At 46.5% G+C, this 15,373-nt stretch overlaps 1 protein-coding gene across 2 annotated transcripts in view; it reads left to right on the top strand.

Annotated features, from left to right (window-relative positions):
• The first annotated feature begins 1,984 nt into the window (after positions 1–1,984).
• Positions 1,985–15,373, top strand: part of ACER3 (alkaline ceramidase 3) — a 56,281-nt gene continuing 42,892 nt past the window's right edge. The window contains exon 1 of one of the 2 annotated variants that reach the window (XM_087720977.1): positions 1,985–2,243. In XM_087720977.1, coding sequence (XP_087577103.1) covers positions 2,141–2,243 — 103 coding nt within the window. In that variant the 5' untranslated portion in view covers positions 1,985–2,140. The remainder of the gene's footprint in view (positions 2,244–15,373) is intronic. The other variant, XM_087720976.1, reaches the window with a different exon arrangement.

The raw sequence follows: 15,373 nt of genomic DNA, 5'->3' as shown, positions 1-15,373 counted from the left end.
TAATTATGAAGGCATGACTTGGTTTCCTTTGAGTATCCATCTCCCCCCCACCATGTCATTCATCATTTTTAAATCCACTTTCAAATCCACCCGTGTTTCAGCCTTCCCCAGTAAAATTTGTTCCTCTTCCATAACACCATTTAAATCCAGTTTTATGACAGCAGATCATCTTAAAAGTAGCTTCTCAGCGCATTGTTCCCAACGATCCTTGAATTCTATCGCATTTTGCTCCGTTCTGTATTTGTTGAGTTTCTTCTTTAAGCCTAATCTTTCATTCTTTCTGGTTCCCTCTAGTGTGCAAACTTTCCAAATCTCATCATGGTTTTTTTTTCCTAATCAACATCATTTGTTTTCTCTCACAGGAAGCTTTCCAACATTGTACTAGAATAAGGTCAGTCCTCATCTTATGACCACAATGGAGGCCAACATTTTTGTGGTTAGGCGAGACATTCGTTAAGGGGGTTCCACCACAAAACCGTGTTCGACTAAACCGTGCTCGACGAAACCGCGTAGCTGACGTCATCAAGAGGGCGACAACAGCGCGGAGACAGAAGCACGCTGTAAACACTAAACCTAAAATTAACCCCTAAACCTAATCCTAAACCTAACCCTTAACCTAACCCTAAAGCTAACCCTAAAGCTAACCCTAAAGCTAACCCTTAACCTAACCCTAAACCTAATCCTAACCCTTAACCTAACCCTAACCCTAAACCTAATCCTAACCCTTAACCTAACCCTAAAGCTAACCCTAAAGCTAACCCTAACCCTAACCCTTAACCTAACCCTAATCCTAACCCTTAACCTAACCCTAAACCTAACCCTAACCCTTAACCTAACCCTAAACCTAACCCTAACCCTTAACCTAACCCTAACCCTAACCCTTAACCTAACCCTAAACCTAACCCTAAACCTAACCCTTACCTTAAGTTGAATCGGCTTGCTTTCAAAGTGCTATTTAAAGCGCCCTTCTTTCTCCGTGCTGACTGTTGTCGCCCTGTTGATGACGTCAGCGACGCAGTTTAATCGGGCGCGGCTTAGTCAAGCGTGGTTTTGACGGGTCACGCGTTAAGGGGGCTTTTGTTCCATTTTTACGACCTTTCTTGCCACCGCTGTTAAAAGAATCCCTGCAGCTGATCAGTTACCAGTTGTTAAGTGAATCCGGCTTCCCCGTTGATTTTGTTCCATCGGCAAAGTCGCGAAAGGGGATTATTGCACGACGCCAGGACACTGCAACCGTCGTAAATGTGAGCCAAGCATCTGAATTTGGATCGCGTGGCAGTGGGGATGCTGCAAAGATTGTAACTGTGAAAATGGTCGCAAGCCACTTGTTTTCAGTGCCGTTGTAAGTTCGAAAAAATCCCTAGATGAACGTTGTAAATCGAGGACTACCTATATATATTCATTTATGGCTACTTCAGATGTGATACTTCCATATTTCCACAACTGCTCCTGAATATTCAAAATTTATCACCAATTTCTTTATTTTTCCTTTAAAAAAAATGATCCTAAAATTAAATTTTATTCACCTGTGCCTCTTATTGGTACTCTAGATTAGTGTTTGGCAGCCTAGCCAACTTTTAAGTTAGCTTGACTTTCAGCTAATATTCGGGACCCTTTCCCTGGCCTCCATGAGGACTAGCATCTTGGGATGCCTGTGAGGCCTAACGTTGGTCGAAAGAGACCGGCCCCCTTACGGACCCAGGGGGATGGAGGTCGCTATAGCAACGCCGAGACCCGGCCCTTGGAACCTCGCGAGGCGCTTCCCTCCCCCACACGGGTCGTCGCCGTGGCAACATAGAACCCTCGGCCCGGCGAGCCTTGATTCGCCGCCCGGTCGCCATGGCAACGTAGAACCCTCCAGCCCGGCAAGCCTCGAAGACGATTCGTCGCCGGTCGCTATGGCAACGTAGAGCCCCCCCTCCCTCTCACACCGTCCCGGCAAACCTTGCGAGCCGTTCGCCTTGGTCGCCATAGCGACGTAGAGGCCTTGCCCGCCAGGCCCTAGCAGGCGGGCTTCCCGCCGCCGCTGCCCCGCCTCAAGCCGCCGGGAAGGCGGGGTCAGCTCGCCCGAGGGCCCCGAAAAAGAGCGGATGCGGCGGCAGGCGCTTCCTTTCCTCCGCGCTCGGCCCTCCGACCGGCCATGGCTCCCGCCGGCGACCGCGCCGGCTACTGGGGCCCGCCGACGTCCACCTTGGACTGGTGTGAGGAGAACTACGTCGTGTCCTCCTACATCGCCGAGTTCTGTGAGTGTGGCGGCGGGAGGGATGCGGGGGGCAGGTGCGCCTCCCTTCTTGGACCCCCCCTCCTCCTCAAGGCTGTGAGGGGATGGAGAGGGGTCATTAAATTATTGGGGGGGAGGGAGAGCGGCCTTGTCCCCCTCAGCCTTGAAGCGTTGCGACTTTGCAAAGGGGTGGGTGGGTCATCAATGGCAGAAACCCCCCCCTGTTATTTCTGGGGGGGGGTATATGTTCCCCATAGGAATTGCTTAAGGGGGTCTTTCCCCCCCCCCATTCCAGATCTTTCCTTCCTTCCCCCCAACCCACCCCATTGTGGAAGAATGGAATTTGGGAGGGGGGAGATATTTGGAAGAGGCTGGGGCAATAATTTAAATTTTTTATTTTATTTATTTCGTCAAGCATGTATTAGATAACATATGTGAGTATATTGATGATATAATAATGAGAAGGAGCAATCTTTGGTGGTCAGAATAACAAGAGTTGGGATAGGATAGGATAGGATAGAATAGAAATAAGAGTAGAGTAGAATTAAGAGTATAATAGAATAGAAATTAGAATACAATACAATACAATAGCAGAGTTGGAAGGGACCTTGGAGGTCTTCTAGTCCAACCCCCTGCCTAGGCAGGAAACCCTATACCGTTTCAGACAAATGGATATCCAACATCTTCTTAAAGGCTTCCAGTGTTGGGGCATCTACAACTTCTGGAGGCAACTTCTGTTCCACTGATACAATACAATACAACACAATAGCAGAGTTGGAAGGGACCTTGGAGGTCTTCTAGTCCAACCCCCTGCCTAGGCAGAAAACCCCATACCGTTTCAGACAAATAATTGTCCAATATCTTCTTAAAAACTTCCAGTGTTGGGGCATCTACAACTTCTGGAGGCAACTTCTGTTCCACTGATACAATACAATACAACACAATAGCAGAGTTGGAAGGGACCTTGGAGGTCTTCTAGTCCAACCCCCTGCCTAGGCAGGAAACCCTATACCGTTTCATACAAATAATTGTCCAACATCTTCTTAAAAACTTCCAGTGTTGGGGCATCTACAACTTCTGGAGGCAACTTCTGTTCCACTGATACAATACAATACAACAAAATAGAAGAGTTGGAAGGGACCTTGGAGGTCTTCTAGTCCAACCCCCTGCCTAGGCAGGAAACCCTATACCGTTTCAGACAAATGGCTCTCCAACATCTTCTTAAAGACTTCCAGTGTTGGGGCATTCACAACTTCTGGAGGCAATTTCTGTTTCACTGATTCATTGTTCTCACTGTCAGGAAATTCCTCCTCAGTTCTAAGTTGCTTCTCTCCTTGATTAGTTTTGGAAGGGACCTTAGAGGTCATCGAGTCCAACCCCTCCCCCTGCTCAAGCAGGAGACCCTACATCATTTCAGACAACAAAATGGTTGTCCAATCTCTTCTTAAAAACTTCCAGTGTTGGGGCACCCACAACTTCTGGTGGCAAGCTGTTCCACTGGTTAATTGTTCTCTCTTTCGGGGGAAATTCCTCCTTAGTTTTAGATTGCTTCTCTCCTTGATTAGTTTCCACCTGTTGCTTCTTGTCCAGCCTTCAGGGGTTTTGTAAAATAGGTTGAGCCTCTTTTGCTAGGGGATTATCTGGGGGGGGGGTCGCTTCCCCCCCCCCTAATAATCATAGAAAGGATTTCCAGAAAGGAAGGGTTGTCTGGGTTTCCTTTTCCCTGATTTTGTGACTTTGGATGACGCGTTGAGGGCCATCCTCTAGAAAGGTTGACCCTAGACCCGTTTGGGGGAAGAGGCTTGGGGACTGAAAGCTGGCATAGGTACCCAAAACCTCTACAGACTGAAAGAACCCATTGCCCTGTTTATTTAAAAAAAAACCCACCAATGAGGACTTCCTCCGGTTGAATTTAGCTCCTGGCATGTCTGCATCTATGCCGTTTTCCTGGCATCTGTGCTGCTTTCTTCCCAGATCCTTGCCCTCCCAGTGTTTCCTGGTGGTCTCGCATCCATTGTTTTGGCATCAGTCAAGTTGCGATAGTGCTGCTCTTTCGATGCTCCGAAAAATGAATTTAAAAAGTTGAAAAGTTTTAATCCTTTCACTCTACGGGCTGGGCGAGGGTGGGTGGGTTATGAATTTCGTACAGTTACAGCGTTAAAAAAAACAGTGATGCCATTATTACATGTCTTTCCTGCAATCGGAACTATTAACTTATATACAGAGAGTTAATTTTTAAATTAAAATTTATATATGGGGCAGATGACGCCTGCAGTCAAAAGCTGAAGTTTCGTCTCCAACAATGCATGCAGACTTTCATAGCGACTTCTGGAATTATAGAATGCTTTTTTTCTATAGGTCAGACGTGGGTAGAAGAAAGACTTTCTAATTTCTAATGCAATTTGGGAGCTGAGATTTTTGCAAAAGAATACTGGATTAAGCAAAGTTTGGGCAAATCCTGCCATTAAAACTAAGCTCGGCATGATATGTAAATGTTGCCCCTGCTTTTTCCCAACCAGGTTTTATGAATTCCAGATCTACAATTGTGCATTAAGAAATTCTGCTGATGTGTCTTTACTTTTAAACCTTGCTGATCTGTCTCGGTGGTTTTTAAAAACAAATGAGCAAACTCGTCAAACATATTAAAAGCAACTCACCCTTATAAATATCAGAAGGAGCCTGATAGCATCTTTTCTGACGGGCGTGAATTTTATTAACCGGAGTAAGGTTTAATGAGGGCATACTTCACGGAAACATGGCTTTTAATACATTACCAGTAGTACTCTTTTCTGACGGGTGTGAATTTTACTAACCGGAGTAAGGTTTCGTGAGGGCATACTTCACGGAAACATGGCTTTTAATACAATACCAGTAGTACTCTTTTCTGACAGGCGTGAATTTTACTAACCGGAGTAAGGTTTTGTGAGGGCATACTTCATGGAAACATGGCTTTTAATACAATATCAGTAGTCCTCGACTTATGACCACAATGGAGCCCAAAATTTCTGTTCCAAGTGAAACAGTTGTCAAGTGACTTTTGTCCCATTTTACGACCATTTTACGACCTGGCCAGAGATGTGAATCTGAATCACTGCAGTTGTTAAATTAATTGAATGAATTGAATCTGGCTTCCCTACTAACTGGGCTTGTCAAAAGCTCGTAACATGATCCCGGGACACTGGACCCTTCATAAATATGAACCAGGCATCTGAATTTTGTTTATGTGCCCATGGGGATGCTGCAGTGGTCATAAGTGTGAAAAATAGTCCTAATCACTGTTTTCATTGCTGTTGCTACTTTGAATGGTCATAAGTTGAGGACTACCTGTAGGTTCATTGGAAAAGATGTTACCAGAATCCTGTTTATTACTACCATGCCAGGCCATACAGTAAACAGTAACAGAGTGGGAAGGGACCTCGTAGGTCATCTAGTCCAACCCCCTGAGCCACCTATTTCTGCATTGGCTGCCCTTATCATGTGAGATGTTTATCACAGCCATTCTTTTAGCCCCCTACCCCTTAAGAAGAAGAAGATGGTGATGGACAAGGAAAAGGTGAAGCCAGATACTCCTAAAAATTATTTCATTTTGCCTCCCCAAAAATTCTATCTTGACAAAGGATCAAACATTTATACAGATTCCGATCTCAGTATGAGATACCCCAGGGGCGGGTTTCAAATTTTTTTACTACTGGTTTGGTGGGCCTGGCTACGTGGGGGTGGGGGGATGTGACTGAGTGGTTGCGGCCAACTTGACATCACTCACACACACTCAGTCACATGACATCCTCACCAAGCCATGCCCACCGAAACGGTGGTGAAAGGTTTTGAGGGGGGGGGGGAGGCTCTAGCTTTGCTGGAATAAGGGAGCACCTGTAAAACTACCCAGTATGAAAAAAAAAGTTTTTGTCCATCCCGGCCCCCAGGAACACTCTGCAGGCTTCAGCAGGGCTGGGGGAAGGGAAAAACGCCCCCGTTTTTGCGAAAAACCGGCTGTTTTTCACAAAAACGGAGGTATTTTTCTCTTCCCCCCAGTCCTGTTGAAGCCTGCAGAGGGCTTTTGGGGGCTGGGAGAAGGCCAAAACGCCTCCGTTTTTCAAAAAAACTGCCCATCTCTGGGACTGGCATGCGCGCACCATTAAAAGGAGGTGGGAATACATTTTTTCAATGGAGATTGTTCTGCGCATGGGCAGAACAGAAAATAAAGATGGCGGCACCCAGGATAGAATTGGTACGGTCACGTGTCCAGCTGAGTTTCTACCTATTCGTCCGAACCGGTCCGAACTGGTAGAAGCCCACCTCTGAGATGCCCCAAGTAAGTTAGGAAACTATCTTGTGGGATAACACAAGCTGTGTATCTTAAAACTTGTTGAAGATAATGTTTGATAGTTTACAGTGAGCGAATCACATTCCAGATAGCCGTATCTTATTGTTTACAAAAAAATCCATGTTATTATGGTTATATCTCTTTCTATTATTGTCCTTGTTCTATTGCTGCCCTTGATATCACAAAGAAAATTCTGGGGTAGGATCCAGCTTGTTTGGAGAATGCCACCTTTTACGGAGATCATGAGAGGGAAATTTCATATACTTTATGCACACATATACCAAGCTCCAGTTTCACATCTCTAGTCTTCCAACTGATGGACAGGTTGCGTGTCACGTCCTTAGCACAGAGGCCACAGAAGCGAGGTGTTCAAATTGTTTTTCATAGACGGCCCTTCAGATTTTTGCAGTCCTTACGTCTCTTCCTCCCATTTCTGCTCTGTGCAGATTACAACTTTGTTGTTGTGCTCAGATGAGGCCAGCGTTGGTGGAGCACCAATTTTAGGCATTCCCCTCCAGGCGCAGAGGCAAAACGTGGGATGGCTGAGACGATTTTTCTAGCGATCGCTGATTGCTTTGCAGTTAAAAAAAAAAAAAGCACAAATTCTACCTACTGGTTTTTTTTTCTGTAATCTCGATGAAGATCTCAAGTATTTATTGGGCAACCAGCATTGTACACATGCGACCTTGTGCTGTCCCAAAGCCAGGTCACCAAACGAATATGCGCACGGTTGAGGCAAGGAACAATTTGTGAGAATCCCGAGTCAGCAAGGAGAAACCACGCAACCTCCCTATTTTAATAAAGATGCATAATCGGCAGTACTATTCTTAATACCGGGAGAGCCAGTTTGGTCCGGGGGGGTTAATGTGCTGAATTAGATTAAACCTGGGAGATTTCATCCTGCTTTAGGCATGTGGGAAGCCAGCTGGATGACTTTTTAGGCTGGCCCTTTTCTCTTAAGTCTAAGGAACAAACCAGCGGCAACCCCCGTCTGGAAAAAAAAGAAATGTTGCCAAGAAAACCGCATGGGCTTGTCGGCGCTGCCTGGGTTTTTGCACCTGTGCAAAAGTCGCTTCAGGCGCTGCGATTTTTGGACTGCCTTGCAGAAGTAAGAAATTAGATGAGCAGCGAATATATGGAGAAGGAGACCTAATTGATAGCGGAGGACGGAGGAAGTTTGGAATGCAGTGTCTCAGACGCTTTCTTCCAGCACTTTCTTGCTTGTGGTTGTTACTGTTTTTAAGGCCAGGTAAAGTGGGAGTGGGCAGGCTCCCTCAAAAACGTGGCACGTGCCAGTCAAGTATGGAGTACCGTCTGGAATTTGATTATCTCACTTGTCTCACTCTATTGCTAGGTTAGGCTCTTGACAGAGCTAGACTCACTCTGGAATTGCAGGCAGAGACAAGGGCTTATGTGCCAGCCTTCCTCACTTTGGAGACAGAAAAGGACTTCTGGTATTTTTTTTTGCCACAGAGGGAGCTGAGGTCAAATGCCAGGAAGCCATGAGTTCTACTCCCACCTTAGGCCTGGAAAACTGCCAGGTTGATTTTGGCCCAACCACCAGGAGACTGTGGGTTTTAGTGCCCCCTTAGGTATAAAAGACAGCTGGGCGACTTTGGCACAACCACCAGGAGACTGTGAGTTCTAGTGCCCCCTTAGGTATAAAAGACAGCTGGGTGACTTTGGCCCAACCAGCAGGAGACTGCGAGTTCTAGTTTCCACCTCAAGCATGAAAGCAGCTGTGTGGCTTTGGGCCAATTACCAGGAGATGATGAGTTCAAATCCCATTTTAGACAATAGCCTGCTGGGTGCTTTTAGGCTAATCACCTGGAGCTGGAGAGTTCTAGTCCTACCTTATCCATGAAAGCCTGCTGGGTGATTTTGTGCCAGTCACTTTTTCTCAGTCCAACTCACCGTACAGGGTAGTAGTTGGTGAGCATTTCTCCATGGAGGAAGGAGTATTGCCTGCGTCCACTGTCGATGGTTACTTATAAAGGAGTAAAGGCAGGAGATAAATACAATATAAAGAAATAAATAGCTTTAATACTTGTGGTTCAGCTACACTAGATTGTACTTTTAGCGAGTAGCCACAACAGTAGTACAACAGTTGGGCATGTCCTGGTGTGACCTTGAGTTGAAAAAGCAGAATATGAGCAATGTTGATGCTTCTACTTTTGTTTTAACTCCTTTTTTTTTAAGTCTACACCCACTTGCCTGAGAGTGATATCACTGGCCTTAACCACACGTCCTATGTATCTTCTGCTCCACAGCCGGCAGTAACCCTTGGAAAGGGAAGTTCCCATATAGCTGGTGGTTCATGAATCATAAAATATTTTGCATCTCTGGAAGTAAAGACATGAAGTTTTCACGTACTCTTAATCTGCATATGAACAGCCAGCACAGTTCATGCATAAGAAATCCAGGTTTGAGAATATGGAATTAGCAACCAGCTTTTGAGAAAAGCCAAGACATTTTTCGCCTTTGTTTATTTCCCCCCCCCCCAAAGAAATGGTTTTGTTTTGTTGTGGTCCACCAGCAGAGCTGGCAGCGGATTCAGACAGTGAGGAGGTTGGGGTGGAACCTGGGCCAGTCCTGGAGTCTGGGGAAGGCTCTGATGAGGGCTCTGTGTCGGAGGCAGAGAGGGGGCCAGGGCTGTCTAACAGTTATCAGCTGCCTTCGGAGTCAGACATCAATGAGGCAGAAGAACAGCTGGAGCCTGTTTCCAGTGTGCGCATGTGCAGAGTTGCCAGATGAAGGGAACAGCTAAAGAACAGGGGTCGACTTGGGAGTTAAGGCCACAGGTGGACGATGAAAGGCCCCTTCCAGAGGAAATAAAAGAGGAGCGACAGGGGAGTGGAGCTTGCAGGAGACAATCAGTTCGCTTCATTGGTTCGTGACTCTCCAAGACTCCTTGCCAAGTTCTGCAGAGATCAGCCTGGCAGCTCTCCAAGCCAGATAAGGTCTGTGACTGCAAATCCTCCCTCGAAAGACTTCACTGGATGTGAAGGAGCAGAATTCATAGCAAATTAATCAAAGGGTTTTTTGTTGGGACAAGGAGTTTGCTTCAGGCTCTCGGGAAGCCTCGGTCAGAAACAGGTTTGCAGTTTTGCTACTCTCACGATTCAGTTCCTTTTTATGTGTGACCTCTACCGAATATCTAGACTGAGCATTCTGAGAAAGGATTGCAGCCTTGAGTTTTCACTCTTTCGTAATCCCACTTACAGTTTTTTTTTTTTTTTTTGTCGCCTTGAATTCATTTAAGATCATTAAGGATGTTAAGGTCAGCTAGAATGAGCGCAGTACATTTGAATGCTAAATCTATGGCTGAACAATCTCCTTAGGAATTTCCAGTGTTGGAGTACCCACAGCTTCCGGAGGCAGATAGTTCCACTGGTTAATTGTCCTCACGGTCAGGAAATTTCTTACTTCCAGTTTCGTTCTCTCCTTCGTTAGTTTCTCATCCTGCCTTCGGGTGCTTTGGGGAATAGGGAGACACCCCCCCCCCTCTTCTTGGTGGCAGCCCCTCGAATATTGCAACACTGCTATGTTATCCTTAATCCTTTTCACTAAACGAGACCTACCCAATTCCAGCAACCCTTCTTTGTAGGTTTCAGCCTCTACTCCCCTAATCGTCTTTGTTGCTCTTCTCCTTGGTAATAGCTTCGTTGCTGTTGTGTTATCATCACATTTCCTTCCTCTGATCCTCTCTCCTTATCTCAGGCAGCCATGAGTTCTCCCTCCCCCCCCCCCCCCGTTCACTTCTGTCCGATTCTGGGAAGCTGCCTGGAAAAGCTTCTGCAGTTTTTTTCGTGACCCGTCAAAACCGCAGAGGACAAAATCGCGTTCGACGAAAGCGCACATGTGACGTCATCACAGCGCGACAAAAAAAATTAAAACTTGAAATAAAATTAAAATTAAAGCAAGCCGATTCACATAAAGGTAAGGGTTAGGGTTAGGGTTAGGGTTAGGTTAAGGGTTAGGGTTAGGTTTACAGCGTTAGGGTTACGTTTAGCGTTAGGTTAAGGGTTAGTGTTAGGTTTAGCGTTACGTTAACGGTTAGGTTTAGGGTTAGATTTAGAGTTAGGTTAAGGGTTAGGTTTAGGGTTAGGTTTAGGGTTAGGTTTGGGGGGGTTAGGGTAAGGTTTTCGCTTTATTTTTACATTTTTCGATCACAGCGCGATGTTTTCGTCGCGCTGTGATGATGTCAAATGCGCGCTTTCGTCGAGCGCGATTTTCTCCTCCGCGGTTTTGTGGTGGAACCGGTTTTTTGGCCGGGGTTTCCCAATGGTTTGCCATTGCCTGCTTCCTAGGGCTGAGAGAAAGCAACTGGCCCCAGGCCATCCAGTTGGCTTCCTGCCCAAAGTGGGGCTAGAACTCCCAGTCACCCGGTTCCTGGTCTGATACCTTAACAACCCCATCAAATGGATTCTATTTCCCCTCTGTGCGAGGGGAACCTTTACCTTTAAGAGCCTGCGCAGCTGCTCGCCCACCCATTCCATCTGGTTGCTTGCGGTGCCATGACCACCAGGTGGGAAGGTGGTGGAGCTGCCCCATGGGCCCCGCAACAGCTTACCACAAGGCCCCCGCAACCAGGCCATCCATGCCCCGGCAACCGCCTTGTGGCAGCAGCACCCGTAACCGTGTGCAGCAGGAGGCCACGTGGCCGCCAACCCATTTCTGCTTGCTCGTGGCCGCAACGGAGCAGGAGGCCGAGCGGCGTGCCGATGCCACAACCATGAGGCAAGACAGGTGTCGGGGGGCGCAGGTGGCCCGGCTGCAGGGACTTTGAGGTAAGCCGGCGCAGGGCGCGTATGGGGCAGCTTTATTGCTCCCCACCTCATGGCAGTGGTGGCACTAGCATGGCGTGCGGCCTCCTGCCCCACCGCAAACAAGTGGGCCTCCCGCACATGGGGGGGGGCAATAAGACACCGCCAGTGCTCATTTTGATGCCCAAAAGAAAATAAGACCCAGACTTAGGTAGAGAAGGTTCCTGAGACCAGGAAGGAAATGCAGAATGTGAATTGCTGGTTGTGGGAAAGAGAGTCAGGTTTCATTTCTCCAGGGAGATCAGCAAACTCACTCGAGTGCGCCCTTCAGGTGCCACAGGGGGAAATCCCTGCCAGCATATTTGAAGGAGCCGATGGGTATCTCTGGAATGGAGCCCTTCCCTCACCTCTCTTCATTCCTCCCTCTCATTGCTCTGGTGAAGAGGCATAACTTTACCAATATATGGGGCGATCCATCAAAGCAGCAAAAGTACAACAACAACAACAAATCTCAGGATTAATTTGTGAAGAACAGTAACACCATTTTCTGGGATTACTTTGCAATTTTCGTGTGAAGTGTGGCAACACGTCGTTCTCATGAGTTGTAAATACCGTTTGGGTGTTTGAAGGCACAAAACCCAAAGCTAATAATTATCTGTTTCAGTGCTTCCTCCATTTATTTCTCCCTCTTTGAACCCGTCTCCCTTTCATCCCAAATCCCAAATATATTGATTTGGTGCTTTGTGTGGGTTGTGCATGGATACAGGTCGTCCTTGCTTAGTGACCGATTGCTCAGCAATCGCATTTAGACTTATATATATATACCTTCATAGTGCTTTACTGCCCACTTTAAGCAGAATAACAGAGTTGGAAGGGGCCTTCTAGTCCAGCTCCCTGCTCAGGAAACTTGCTGTCTCACTGCTCAAGAGACCCTATCCCATTTCAGACAAATGGTTGTCCAATCTCTTCTTAAAAACTTCCAGTGTTGGAGCAACCACAACTTCTGGAGGCCAGTTGTTCCACTGGTTAATTGTTCTCACTCTCGGGAAATTTCTCCTCTTAAGTTCTAGGTGGCTTCTCTCCTTGATTCGTTTCCATCCGTTGCATCTTCTCCTGCCTTCGGGTGCTTTGGAGAATAGCTTGAAAACCCCCCCTTTCTTTGGGGCAACCCCTGAGATTCTGTAGAGCGTGGCACGACATAACCACGAACATCAAAAGCGTGCCAACAAAACCGTGGCGCTAAAACCGCAATGTCAAAAGTGCGCCGACAACAGCACGCCAACAACAGCGTGCCGACAGAAGCGCGATTTAAGTTAAGGTAAGGTTTAGGGTTAGGTTTAGGGTTAGGTTTAGGGTTAGGTTTAGGGTTATTTTTAGGGTTAGGTTTAGGGTTAGGTTTAGGGTTATTTTTAGGGTTATATTACAGCGCGCTTCTGTCGGCGCGCTGTTGTCGGCGCACTTCAGCGCTCATTCGTCTTCGCGGTTTTGACGGTGCGGTTTTGTCACCACGCTTTAGTCACACGCGCTTTTCTCGTACGCGCATTTGTGGTGGAACCCTGTAGAGATTCTCCATCATCCAGGTCATGGTTGTCCCAAAGGTGCTTTTTCAAGAGATAACTGGACTCTTCTTTCTTTCTTATCCAGCTGCACTAGATAACTCCACTTACAAGAAGCCAGCCTGTGTGCTTTCTCGGTTTTAGAATATTTATGACTTTTGAGATAAGACCCCAAAAACTGGATTTCACCTTGCAGTATAGTTGAAAGCCCACGTATTTTGAAATAAGAGCACTATATTGCAGCCAGACGGATTATTATTACTATATTTTGCTCAAGCTGTAGGTTGTGAATTCGTGAGCAATTCCATGCAGAACCCTCGGTGATGATACTATTTATACATGAATGTGAATTTTGTTTTGTTTTGTTCTGATGCTAGATCGCCTGTTTATCTTGTGTAGTTATACACAATATTTGTTTAATTTTATGTGGGGAATCATTATAGTTGGTTCATTGTTTTGCTTTTTGGCTGCAGGCTGCCCAGAGTCACAATGCATGAGCCGGGCAGCCTTATAAGCCTTAAAACCATTTTTCTTTTCTAAATTTAATTTTAAACCGCTTCAAAAGATGAGTAACCAGTTCTGTCAGCCAAACAGAAAAAGATCTACGCATTCACTTCCTAAAAGCATAATTGTTCAATCCTTATCTCTCAATGGGCTGGACAGCTCACCGTGGTCTTGTGCCCTTTTTCGATTGCACTTGTGGCTTTTTTGCGTTGTTGCGGTTGTGTCCTCTGAGCCTGGCTGTTTTCCCGCAGGGTTGAATTTTCTCTCTTATCGCCCCGTGACACCTTTTCTATTTGAACAAGCTAGCATAGAAGTGGGTGTCGCCGAGCTGGAAAACGAAAAGTTTGTTGGCAAAGCAACCCAGTACAGGTAGTCCTCGTCTTACGACCACCATCGAGGCCAACCATTTCTGTTGCTAAGCCAGACAGTTGTTAAGTGAGCTTGCCCCCAATTTTTACAACTTTCCTTGCCACAGCTGTTCAGTGACTTCGTTCAGTTAGTAGCAACAGGTATAGCAGTTAAGACTTGTATACTGCTTCACGGTGCTTTCCAGCCCCTCTCTAAGCGGTTTTGCAGAGTCAGCCTCTTGCCCCAACAATCAAGGTTCTCATTTTACTGACCTCGGAAGGATGGGAGGCTGAGTCAACATTGAGCCTAGTGAGATTCAAACTACTGTAGTAGGTAGTGAAATTAGCCTGCAATACTGCATTCTAACCACTGTGCCAACATGGAAGGAAGGAAGGAAAGAGAGAGAGAGAGAGATAACACTTAGACTTATATACCACTTCACAGTGCTTTCTAGCTCTTTCTAAACAGTTTACAGAGTCAGCCCCTTGCCCCCAACAATCCAGGTCCTCGTTTTACTGACCTCGGAAGGATGGGAGGCCGAGTCAACATTGAGCCTGGTGAGATTCAAGCCACTGCAGTGAGTAGTGAAATTAGCCTGCAATACTGCATTCTAACCACTGTGCCAACATGGAAGGAAGGAAGGAAGGAGAGAGAGATAACACTTAGACTTATATACCACTTCACAGTGCTTTCCAGCTCTTTCTAAACAGTTTACAGAGTCAGCCCCTTGCCCCCAACAATCCAGGTCCTCATTTTACTGACCTCGGAAGGATGGGAGGCTGAATCAACATTGAGCCTGGTGAGATTCAAACTACTGGCACTTGGCAGAATTAGCCTGCAATACTGCAATCTCACCACTGTGCCTCCATGGTTCTTAGTAACACAGTCGTTAAGTGAACCTGTCTTCCCCATTGACTTTGCTCGTCGGAAGGTCCTAAAAACAGACCCTAGGACACTGCAACCGTCATAACTATGAATGAATTGCCGGGCGTTTCGATTTTGATCACATGACCACAGTGGGATAGTGTAACGGTGGCAAGTGTGAAAAAAAACGGCGAGGCAAACTTTTTTCCGGTGCCTTGTCTGAACGGTCATTAAGCGAACCCCCGCCAGAAGGACGACCTGCCAATCGTTCAGTCAGTCCCGAGCTCCAACTATTCTCTCCCGTCGCCCATTTGAGAAGGAAGGAAGGAAACTTGCATCAATGGGAGTTTGAAAGACAATGGAGTTTCTTGCTCAACCCAGTAAATAATTTGTTCCTGTGGCATTTTCCTCCCGGGGTTTTTATCCGCGTAGAGCTTGTTGATCAGGTCAACAGGGCTAATTCACATTGGAATTAATTACACCATCCTAGGTAGCTTTCTCCATCACCGACCACAAATATAACATCACAAGGAGTTGGGATTCCACGGAGTAGCTACTTGAAAAGTGTTTTGTCATCAGAACGCAACAAAGTGGGGGAAGCACCGAGGGGTAGATTGGAAGTGCATGATCTTTTGACTCCTAGGATTGGATAGCGTTGTGGTTAAATAGGGTAGGATAGGTGATAAACATGGACACAAATATGATTGGATGGATGGACGGACGGACAGACAGAAAACATGGACACAAACGTGGACATGGAAAGAGATATTATGAATGTATTAGAATGTAG

Source organism: Thamnophis sirtalis, unplaced genomic scaffold (assembly GCF_051295495.1).
Source record: "Thamnophis sirtalis isolate CommonGarterSnake01/CBP01778 unplaced genomic scaffold, rThaSir2_p1.2 scaffold_8, whole genome shotgun sequence".
In the NCBI taxonomy this organism is placed as follows: domain Eukaryota; kingdom Metazoa; phylum Chordata; class Lepidosauria; order Squamata; family Natricidae; genus Thamnophis; species Thamnophis sirtalis.
The sequence above is the reverse complement of the archived record's forward strand: the minus strand, read 5'-3'. Positions and strand labels throughout refer to the sequence as shown.